The 12,498-nt window shown below is 35.5% G+C and overlaps 2 protein-coding genes across 4 annotated transcripts; both read left to right on the forward strand.

Annotated features, from left to right (window-relative positions):
- Positions 1-3,810: 3,810 nt before the first annotated feature.
- Positions 3,811-6,315, forward strand: LOC140862094 (uncharacterized). The gene has a single exon (XM_073265098.1). It carries the CDS (start codon positions 3,811-3,813, stop codon positions 6,313-6,315), a length of 2,505 nt encoding a protein of 834 aa, XP_073121199.1.
- Positions 6,316-8,345: 2,030 nt separating this feature from the next.
- Positions 8,346-11,186, forward strand: LOC140865578 (uncharacterized). 3 transcript variants are annotated; one of them, XM_073270258.1, is made up of 6 exons: positions 8,346-8,474; positions 8,957-9,037; positions 9,125-9,254; positions 9,343-9,636; positions 9,926-10,670; positions 10,900-11,186. In XM_073270258.1, exons 2-5 carry the CDS (start codon positions 8,970-8,972, stop codon positions 10,664-10,666), a joined length of 1,233 nt encoding a protein of 410 aa, XP_073126359.1. In that variant the 5' UTR covers positions 8,346-8,474; positions 8,957-8,969; the 3' UTR covers positions 10,667-10,670; positions 10,900-11,186. The 3 variants fall into 3 exon arrangements, with proteins under 3 accessions (XP_073126359.1, XP_073126360.1, XP_073126361.1); XM_073270259.1 differs by having other exon boundaries at positions 9,926-10,666; XM_073270260.1 differs by having other exon boundaries at positions 9,346-9,636.
- The last annotated feature ends 1,312 nt before the right edge of the window (positions 11,187-12,498 follow it).

The following is a 12,498-nucleotide window of genomic DNA, read 5'->3' on the forward strand; positions in this document are numbered from 1 at the left end:
GAAACATGATGTTTGAGATACAACATAGTTTAAAATATTGGATTAGTATTGTTACCAATGATTATAATTATTGAAAATGCAATAAGCATTCGGCCATACAATATGTATCAAAGTGAAGGTCATGACTTCGATTCACATTGATTGCAAGCATAATTATTGGGAAAGAAATTATTGGGTACAATAATTATCTCTTTGCTATGTAAAACAATCAAAATGTAGTGTTTGAACTGTTACACATATTAAAATATTTGAATTGCACAATTATATATCAACTATATATATCTTTTAATAAAATGCAAACGCTCAGTCTTACGGTTTATAAAAAATCAATGTATTTTTTTTACATTTCTCGACAAATATATAACATATGTTATTGTTTTAAAGTCATTAATTAAAAAAATAAATTAAATCCAAGGTGTAAAACATAAAAGCATCGATTAGATACCACAAATCGATCGTAAAGAGAAAAAATTAAAGACATAATGTTCTCACTTCAATAACTAATTAGAGATCAAATCATTATAACCAAAGTTTGAAATTGATAGTAAAATATATAACACTTAATTAAAAAAGCTAAGCAAACAATTAATAAAGTTATTATAATGTGTCACATGCGTTGCACGTGCAATTTTCTAGTTTCAATAAACGCAATAATATAATCAAGAATGCTTAAAAACCAAATCCAATCTTCAAGAAGAAATCAAAACATAGTTTTGGGGGTAGGATCCCCTAAATCCCAACAAATATAAGAAAAATAAAAGAGAAAACTAGTGTTTGCGGTTCTTGAGTTCTTCAAGTTTTCTCCCTCTTTTCGTTCTTCTCCTTGGATGGTCGCCTCCTCCCTTGCGTTTCTGATGTGTGGAACCCTTAAAACGTCAGAATTTTTCCTATTTATAGTGCCCAAGAGTTCTTTCCATGTAAAACTCCCGCAAATATAAATTTTCAGCTTTGTGAGAGCGCGCGAGCGGTAGAATTTGGCAGCTTGGGCGCTGGGTCCTTTGCCTCTGAATTCTTTTTCTTCTCGAGGACGCGCTCGAGCGGTAATAAATTACCGTTTGGGCGCACCACTATCTGACTCACTGTTTGTTTTTTTCAACGTCGCGCTCGGGCGGTAGAATTTGGCAGCCCGAGTGCACTCTGATTTTTTGCCCAAAATATGTAATATTGCTTGTTTTCATGCCAAATTAACCACCACTCGAGAGGAGTGAAAAAAATGCAAGGAAAAACATTAAATGCAAACAAAATTAGATTAAAACAAACAAAATGACACGAAACGAATACAAAACACATAAAAATCATGCAATAAAAACACGTGAAATTGACTCATGTTTATATGATGTCAAATATAGCAGCAGGTTGTGCAATATCACTTTATATGAACAAAAGATGAAAAAATGCATAACTCCCTCAATGACCGGCAAATAAATAGCCTTTATATATATAATTTGTGTTTGTAATGCTTTCGTTCTACCTGTGCATTAAGCATTATATCTCTTTGTGATTGTGTCGTATGGGGAAGGAATACCCGTTCCCGCCCCGCCCCGCCCCGCCCAATTGCATCACTAATATAGCAGTTAGTCATATTTTTATTAACAATATTTTATAATTGATTTTGTACTTTTAATGAACTCAACCATACATTCCAGGCCTTAGCTTTCAAGGAAAGGGCAGACAAAATTGTTGTCTGCAGGTAAGTATGATATCTTGTATTTTCTTAGCTTATATGTACAAGATACATATGTTTTGATGACAACATATAAGATTAACATAGTCAGATTTATTGCGCAGCGACGATGGGGTGTTGACAGTGAGATTATATATATGTTTTACTTTCCTAGATATCACCTCAACGTGTTATCGGATTATCTTTATAAATCTCTCGGGAATAATTAATATAAGTCTCTCCCCATTCCTTATAGCTCTCTTGACATTTGATTGATGCCAATAGTTGGTGATTTTGTTTTCAATCTGTTGAGAATCAATTTAATAATTTTACCGAACTTGTTATGTATTCGAATATTCTTAATTTGACCACCAACTTTTTGTTAGTTCTCCTTATTAAGGAAACTTATATCATAATTGGCTTCGAATTCAACTTGGATTTATTTTTTAAAATTCGACTTCACTTGGATTGGGAACCTTAATCAGACAATCGATAACTAGTACGACAATATGTGCCAGTAGAAGTATGATGATTAAATTTGTTTAGTAAATTATGATGCCACTTTAAATGAACTAAGTCACAAATATGAGAAACAAAACCAACATTTTAGTAGAGATTACTCAGTTTGGTATTCTGGTTCTTAAAATTAAAATGAAAAACAACTTGATTACATATGTTCTATATTTTTCACTACAAAAAAATTAGCTATTTAGCCACAGTTTTTTTAAAACCGTGGTTAAGTTTAGCCACGATTTTATAAATACCGTGGCTAAATAGCCACGGTTCATACATTCCGTGGCAAAATAGCCACGGTTTTAATAAAACAGTGGTTATGTAACCACGGTTTTAAAACCGTGGCTATTATAGCAACGGTTTTTAATAACTCGTGGCTAAAATAGCAACGGTTTTAAAACCGTGGTTAATTTAGCCACGGTTTTTATCCTAACCACGGTTTTTAAAAGCGTGGTTAATTTATACCCACGGTTTGGATTTAACCACGGTTTAAAAACCGTGGCTATTTTTAGCCACGGTGTTTTCAAAACCGTGGCTATTTAACAACGGTTTTTTAAAAACCGTGGTTAAAATAGCAATTATATCTGCAACCTCTATCTTTCTCGATCCAAACATACGTCTTCTTCGATTACTTCATTTTATTTCTTCCAAATTTCACTACTTTTGACCGTCAGTAATTTCTTTATTCTCAATCAAAATTTAGATCGGGGAGTAGATCCGAAATCCTCGTATTTGGTGAATTCTTCCAATACCTATTTTTTTTTAAAAAAAAAAAATTGTTCCGTCGAACCCAATTTTGGATCGGAAGCCATTGTCCGTGATCTGTGAAGTAAGTATATAAAATTCAGCTTTTATTTTTCTAGATTTAATTATTGATGAATTTGTATTTTTCTTTGATTTAATTATCTAATGATTTCACGAAGTATATATCTATATATATATATGTTTCTCCTTAATTTGAAACAACGTAACTATATATACCATTATTTAGCTTATTTTTAATGGATTTAGATGATTGAATTTTTTTTTAATAAAAAAATTTGTTTGATTTATAAAACAAGAATATTTGTAAAAAATTCAACTATGAAATAAGACTAGCTGTAAGTATAATTTCAGCTTTTATAAATCCGGTGAATTGTAAGTACGTACTTAAAAATATTCAGCTTTTATTTTTGTAGATTTAATTCATGATGAATTTGGATTTTTTTATTTAATTATTTAGTGAATTAGTTACATTAATGATTTCATGTTGATTATATATATATATATATATATATATATATATATATATATATATGGCAAACCCAAATTAAATTTACGAACATTATATATATATTTTAACATACAATTTTCAAATGATATTTAATGTAATATAAAATAGATAGTATATAAATTTTAAAAAAATTATGTTTGGCATGATATATAAAATTTTATCAAAGCTATAATTAATCTTGTATAATTTATAAAACAAGCTATTTGTAAAAAAATACAACTATATAAATAAGACTAGGATAATATATATATTATAATGCATGGTAACGATTAATGAATACATATATATATATATATAATTATAAATATGATTGTTATAAGCATTAAAGAATATCTCCTTCCTTTGATTATGGTCGGAAAATATGAATCACACGGACAGAGGATGGATGTATCGTAGACTGCAAAATGGTTATATGAATGATGAGTTTATTAACGGTGTAGAGGAATTCATGGTCTTTGCTCTTAGTCATGTTGAATGTTTATCAGCGGGTAAAGTACGTTGTCCTTGCAACCACAAAAAGTGTCAGAATAAAGTATTCTTGGACGACAACATAGTGAAGGCGCACTTAAGTCGATATGGTTTTGTACCGAACTATTACAATTGGCATCTTCACGGAGAAGAGTATATTCGTCCAAATTTTCCAAATACCAATCCAGATGTTCCGTCGTCTTCACGGTCTCAGAACAGAAGTTGGGAATCCGAAAACATACACGTGGATCACATTTTTCTTAGTCATGATCAAGAATATTTGCTCGCAAATCAAAATCTTGGACACGAGTTTTCTACAGAATATCAGGAAGAAGGTCCGTCGCAATATGTAGACCCCAACATCGAACCCGTAGAAACCCCCAACAACTACGTCAAAGGACTATATGACCTCATAAAATCAGCAGAGAAAGAGATCTGGGACGGTAATCCACACGGTCACTCTTTGTTGTCTGTCCTTGCAAGGTTATTGAAAATGAAACATGAACACAACATGTCTGAAAGAAACTTCGACGACATGTGCCAGCTAATGTCAGAGTTATGTCCAGCTAATAACCACATGCCACCAAGTTTTTATTGGACGAAGAAGCTCATCAAAGATCTAGGTCTCCCAGTCGAGAAAATCGATGTCTGTAGCAACAATTGCATGATTTACTGGGGTACAGATTCAGACTTAACCGAATGCAAGATATGTGAACATCCTCGATACAAACCGTCTCGTCGACGTGGAAGTCAGACTCCTAATAAACAAACTCCGTACAAGATAATGTACTATTTTCCTATCACTCCTCGTCTCCAGCGGTTATATGCATCCACCGCTACTGCTTCACATATGCGATGGCATCACGACCACCATTCTGACCCGGAGACCATGACACACCCATCTGATTCTCTGGCATGGCGTCATTTCGACGAAACACATCCGTGGTTCGCAGCAGAAATCCGGAATGTCAGGTTAGGACTTTCGACTGATGGGTTCCAACCATTTGGCCAAACGGGACATCAATACTCATCCTGGCCCGTCATTTTAACCCCGTACAATCTGCCACCCTGGATGTGTATGAAAGACGAGGTTATGTTTCTTTCTGTGATTGCACCTGGACCGAGTAACCCGAAGGATAAGCTTGATGTTTTTTTGCAACCATTGATTGCCGAGCTTCAACAACTTTGGTACGATGGTGTTGCCACATACGACATACACTCACAGACTAACTTCACATTGAGAGCATCATTGTTGTGGACCATAAGTGATTTCCCAGCTTATGCGATGCTTTCCGGTTGGAGCACAGCCGGGAAACAAGCATGCCCTCATTGCATGTCTGATTCGGAAGCGTTCACCCTTGTGCATAGTGGTAAGACGTCGTGGTTCGACAACCACAGGAAGTTTTTGCCCATTGATCACCAATTACGGCGAAAGAAGAACATGTTTATACGAGGGCGACGTGTTTTGTATCCAGCTCCTCCCACCAAAACAGGAGATGAGTTGCTTAGTGAGCTGGATAATTATGGTTTTCTACCTGCGTATGATGTCGACTCAGAGAGCAGAAACAGAGAGATATGTCAGCTAGCAAAATGTGGTTGGAGAAGACGCAGTATTTTATGGGAGTTACCGTATTGGCGTACGAATTTGATCAGACACAATTTGGATGTGATGCACATCGAGAAGAATGTTTTTGACAATGTTTTCAACACAATCATGAATATCCTCGGACGTACAAAAGACAATGCAAAATCAAGGGCGGATCTGGTTGAAATGCGCATCAGACCTGAGTTACATCCAAACGTGTCTACAGGTAGACATCCCAAGGCCAGCTACAGTTTGGAGCGTAGTGCGAGGGAGGTTCTTTGCAGATGGCTCAAGGATGTCCGTTTCTCGGACGGTTATGCCTCGAACATGTCCAGGTGCGTGGACATGAACAAATTGCGGATGTTCGGTATGAAAAGCCACGACTGTCACGTATTCATGCAACGACTAATACCCGTTGCATTCAAGGAGTTGTTACCCAGGGAGGTCTGGGAGGCATTGACTGAGTTAAGTCTTTTTTTCGCGGACCTAACCGCTCGTAATCTTAAACAGAGTGACATCATGCGATTGCATGAGCAGATACCTGTAATTCTTTGTAAGTTGGAGAAGATTTTTCCACCAAGTTTCTTCGACTGTATGGAACACCTATGTGTCCATCTGCCCTATGAAGCTCGGATTGCTGGTCCAGTACAATTTAGATGGATGTATCCTGTCGAAAGATTTTTGCGAAGGTTGAAGAGCACGGTTCGTAATAAGGCACGCGTGGAGGGATCCATATGTAATGCTTATTTGGTCAGTGAGGCGTCCATATTTTGCGAGCATTACTTTGGTGACTCGATACAAACAAGACAATGAAAGACTAGACGCCAACAACAAAACTTAATGAACGAGATTGGGTCAGAGCTTTTTTCAATATTTACGGTTCGTGGTAGACATATCGGTGGAAGAAAACCTAGATGGCTGTCAAAATATTTACGGTTCGTGGTAGACATATCGGTGGAAGAAAACCTAGATGGCTGTCAAACGAGGAATATCATGTTGTGGCGACATATGTTTTGTTGAACTGTGTTGAACTGAAGTCCTACATGAGGTATGCAATGTTATATGTTCATGATTTCAATCTTACTGATAGGCATACATTTTTTTGGTATTTCATTCTGACAACATTTTCATATTTGCTTAGAATTTACGAGGAGCAAATGCGTGCAGAGATTCCTGGGATAAGTCATCAAGATTTAGACTCGAACATACAAGCAAACTTCTTCGGTTGGTTCAAATCTTACATCAGAGTAAGATTATATTTAATTTACGATTTCACATTTAATATTCTTATCACCTTCGAGTTGGTAATGATAATATTGTATGCTCATCGTAGGATTCCGATAGACAAGGGGAATTCATCGCAGAATTGATTAAACAAATTGCGCTGGGTCCGATGCGGAAAGTTAATACTTATAGAGGTTATTGTATTAACGGTTTTAAATTCTACACTGTTCACGACACGACGTTTAAAGCCACAGATAATTCAGGTGTTCAAGTTCGTGGTCATTCAAGTGACGGTGTTGAAAGCGAATACTATGGCTTCATTGAAGAGATCATCGAGGTGGAATACTCTGGTCTTCCTTTGAAGCAAACAACAATATTTAAATGTTGTTGGTACAATCCACATCCTAGGCTAGGTACGCGCGTGCACGGTAAGTACAAAATTGTTGAGGTGAACCGGACACGACATCTTCCCACAAATGAACCCTTCGTCTTCGCTACCCAAGCTTCACAGGTCGTGTTCTTGCAGTACCCAACTTCGAGGAGGACCCCTTGTGCTTGGCTTTACGTAAGCGGTTTGAGACAGAGAGCTTATATCGCAGACATTGTCGCTGGCGATAACATATGGAATGACGCCACAAGTGCATTTCAAAATAATGAAAGTCAAGTTCATGAAGTCGAAACTCAATTTCTGTTGAACTCAGAAAACCTTGTTGATGCCACCGTTGACTTTGACGATGAAATTGACAGGGTAAGCACAGACAGCGGAGCCGAATATGTACAGGAAAGCAGTGATGAACACTTCGACGTTGAAAGTGATTGAGTAATCATGTTGTCAAAAATTCCTGGCAAGTTTTTATGTTAATAATAAATATAATTTGTTGTTTTAAATTTATCATTATTAGTTGTAATTTTTTAAAATAATATATTACATTTGTCGTTATTATCGAACTTATTGTTTTGATTATATATTATTATTAGTACTAATATTTTTCATTACTCTTAGTAAATTTTAACCATTATTATTGTATTATTATTATTATTATTATTATTATTATTATTATTATTATATAAAAGTTTTTATGTAAATATTGTCACGATTTATTGTTACGATCATTTCATTATTATTATTATTATTACTTTTAATCATTAATGAAAATTCATGTATTAAACTGTGAACAAATTTTGTTACTGAATGCTTCACAGTTTATATCATTTTATTAGTATAAACTAAAATTTATGTATTTTTTTCACAAATTTGATGTTCCTTATAGTAATCATATTTAGTTTTAAAATAATTATATTAATAAATTACTGTATATATGTGTTTGTGAACCAACTCCCATGATTTTTCGGATAGTAATCACCTTTGCTTTCAACATAATTATATTAATTCAAATTAATAGGATATTAATATGTACATTCCAATTAGCGGGATGTGTTGGTTTTGGCCCAAGAAATCAATTATTTTCTTTACAAAAATTCTGTATTTTAATCTCAATTTGTATGGTTATGACAGCTGCTCCATATAAAAAAAATATTTTTGGTCAAATAATTAGGAGATATATACATATCAATATATATATATATATATATATATATATATATATATATATACACACAATTATTCTACCCTCCCCTACCCAAAGCCGCGCGATCCCCATTTCTCCCATCCCTAACCCTAACCGCCTATCAATGCCAAAATTTGCAGCCCCTTGTTACCGGAAATCAACCGATTGAAGTTAGAAAAGGTAAGATCTTGTACTTGATTCAATGTAATACAAAATATCTTGGTATCTAGGCCTACAGCTTTCGTCCCTGTTCGCGATTTCTGTGGCTTGTTCTTGTTGGTTGCATTTTTCTTAGCTATTTTCGGTATTTTCTTTGTTTCGAGCTTCTGTACTTTCATCTTGTTCAGAGATTTGTATTTTATATAGTCTGTAATGTGTTTATTGAAAAATATATTGTTTCAGCGAGTTGGTTCTTCTTTGTGTGTTTATTGATAAATTGAAGTTTCTAATACGTAAATGATTATTTTTCTCGGTCATCGGTGCCGACTTTCATGTAATTAAAGTTATTGGGTAATTGAGAATAATTTTTGGATATTAGAGTGCTATGGATGGCTTCAAAAAATAAATATTTGGTTTATCACATTGTAATCCTTGTGATAGTAGTAATGAGTAATTTAAATTTTACCTTGGTTCATTAACCCAAAATTTACATAAATTTGTAGATAGTATTCAAACATGGCAACTTATTCAGACGACGAGAATGAACAAGATCCAAGGGAATTCATATGGTTGGAGTATGAAAAGTACGGTTTCAATTATAACTAACATTACTAGTTAATGTATAAGAATATTAAGTTGTTTTTCTTAGTTTTATAATTATTATTTTAAAGGTTTGCTCCAGAGAATCACAAGGTTTCATCTTACATAACATCTTTATTCTCCATACAAACATGCGAGGAAGGATTATCCTGGAAATACGTCACCACTGCCCAACGCCAATGGTATTGGGATGAATTTGTGGTATGTGCAGTAGTTTTTATTTTAAATTACAATGCCCGGTATTGTAATTAATCATCAACTAACGGATGATATCATAAATATTGTTTAGAAGAAGTACAGATGGGAAGCAGCGACCGACGACCATGTGAAAAGGGTATGGTACATTAACACAAAAGAACTTTACCGTCAGACTATCCACAATTGGAGATCGAAGAATAAGCATCCGGATACAGTTACTGAAGAACAATGGGCTAGGTGGAAGGGGGAGTGGGACACTCAGTCTTGGAAGGATAAGGCCGCTAAGAACAAAGCGAATAAGCACTCAGAGCCAGCAGGCCCAGGGACAGGCCAGACGAAACACAGTGGCGGCTCTAAGTCATATGCGATGCATGTCGTCGATCTGGTTTTGTATTCTGTCTCTAGTCGAAATATTATGTGTACTATACTTTAATTTGAATCTAGAAATAATCAAAATTGGGTTGCAAAATATTTTTAACAACATGTACTAGGTATATACCAAGTAATTTTCGGCTTATGTTCTTATTGTAGCGTAAGAAAACGAAGAAAGAGCCAAATGCGTGGGAGTTATTTTTGCACACGCATAAGACATCAAATGGCACCTTCGTCGACGAGCGTTCGAGATTTATACATGTTTCAAACATAACATAAGTCATATTATGTATTGTTTACAGGAACAAATGGAAGTGTTTATGGAAGCGGCAAGCACTCAACTGGCAGATGGGACTGTAATTGGAGAGCCTACTAGTCAAGTTATTAATGAACATTTTAAGACCATCATCGGTGGTCCGGTAAAAGGTAGGATGTACGGATTGTCGACGGTAGCTAATACGCTGTTTCCAACGGCTATGGCTCCACGTCGGAGAGGCTTAGCTGGCGCAAGCCAATATATTGATGCTCTACGTGATGAGGCACGAACAGCTACACAGATATCAAACGAGGCAGACGAGAGGGCACAAACAGCTGAACGAAGGGCAAATGAAGCAGATGAGAGGGCACAAACAGCTACACGAAGGGCAAATGAAGCAGAAGAGAGTGCAATTACAACATCAGAAAAGGCCCTTCAAGCAACGAAAGAGTGTGAGACATTGAGTACACGTTTGGCTACACTGGAGGAGTCTTTTCGCCTTTACCGTGATCGGTCGTCATCAAGCAGTGGCCAGTCTTCTCACGGTCGAGGACTATCACATGCCTATCGTGTCAACTCCGCACATACCGGCAGGTCCTCACAAGGGAGCAGGGATGCGAGTCGAGGTTCACCAGCAGCAAGGGGATCACCGGCAAGTAGATATACACCAAGGGACATTGCTTCAACCCCTGTAATATCATCACAAAGACGTACTTCATCATTTCACGTAGACCCACTCATTACGAATGAAGACAATGAATACGATGATGATGAGACTCAGCCATGAGTAGGTAACTTTTCATGACTTTATTCCATTAACAAAGTTAATAACTTTGATATCTTAGTTTGTTGATTGTTTAACATAATGTTTTTATATGTAAATTATGACAATCAACAATCGAGCGAGATTGGCTTAATTAAGAATCGAGTAGTTATCGGAATTTGCATTTATGTTATATTAAAGTAAAAGATGGGATAACTTGATAGAGATCTAATTATGTGGCTAATTTATTATTTCAGTTACGGGACCATGAAGTTGCGTTTCTCCGTCATTCGCTGGATGACAAGCAGAAGGCCTTAACTGTTATTGTAGCTTTGTATGTATCATCTACCCGTTGACTTGGTTTCAGTTGTTGGTAGTTTAGAGAATGTCATTGTGACAAAAAACATTAGCTATGTGTACTTTTATATACAGTAAAAGTACTCCATATGTGTTTTGTGATGAACAAATCCTCCCATCAGTTATGGTTTGATGTACCGCGGTTAGTACACTGTGGTTATTAATATCTAACCGTTGTTGTTGTTGATGTTGTTGTTGTAATTATTATTGTTCATAATTTATGTAATGAAAATGCATTGTAAACAAATTTTTATCAATGAATGCTCCACTAAAATCGATTCTTGTAGTGACTCTACATATATGTATATATATATATACTTACATAACATACATATATGTATATATACATATTTATTAAAAAATTGTGTTCTCAATTTTGTTATTCCTTATAGTAATCATATACATATATACATACGGAATATATATTTATTTTCAAAATAATTATATTAATGAATAAACAGGAAGAATTATAAGTATGATAATGAAAAACAATTATAAAACTATATCGTATATTTATCTATATTTTAAATTTTTTTAACTAAATAGTATATCACTCAAATCATAATATTATATTTTTTTGAATATTATATTATCTCTATCTATAGTTTTGAATTCAATCATATTTTATTTGAATTTTTAAATTTAATGATAATGTCTTCATTATATTTGGAAATAATTTTTCGATTTACAAATACTATAGTTATTTTCCACTAACATATTTCATTGAACTCGCACCGACAATACAAACAACAACAACATGATATGCATGATTACGAACAAAACATAAAAACTAAACTTAATAATATGCAACAGAATGAAAACAAAACACGATAACTAAACACTAAACACCCCCATACTTATCTAAAGCATTGCCCTCAATGCTTCAGAGTACAACAAAATAAAACAACAAAAACAAATGATATGCAACAAAAAGTGAAACGAAAATACTCCACTGGTGACTAGTCTTCTTCTTCTTCTGGAATAGAGGGATCCTGGGGTGCACCCGGAACAAACTGGGCCGGCATGTCAGACTGGAACGGGAATGGAGGCGGATAATGAGGTGCCGCTTGAAAGCCAGATGTATCAAGTCCCAACTGCGTCGCCATGCTGCGCATAATGTCTTTCACATTATGGAGATGAGTGGAAGTGGCTTGAAAATAATCCATTACATAGTGGTCAAAAGCGGAGCTCTCAACGGCCATGTCCTGAGAGGTGCGGCGAGGAGGAGTGGGCTGAGGCGGTGGACGAATGCTAGAGGAGCTCCCAACATGATGCTGAACGCTATAAAATTCCAAATTGCGCTTCGCTTGCTTGGAAGTGGCAAGCTTCTCATCCACGGTCTTGAAAGGCGGGAGCCACTCCTCATCGGGACTGATCTGCACACCTGCCTGACGACAAAGGGCGGTAATGGTGTGAGGGAAATAGAGGCCCACAGACGGAGTCCGCATCGAATAAAGAATGGAATCGTGGACAAGAGTGCCCACATCAATCGGCCACCG

Source organism: Henckelia pumila, chromosome 4 (genome assembly GCF_033568475.1).
Source record: "Henckelia pumila isolate YLH828 chromosome 4, ASM3356847v2, whole genome shotgun sequence".
Classification (NCBI taxonomy): domain Eukaryota; kingdom Viridiplantae; phylum Streptophyta; class Magnoliopsida; order Lamiales; family Gesneriaceae; genus Henckelia; species Henckelia pumila.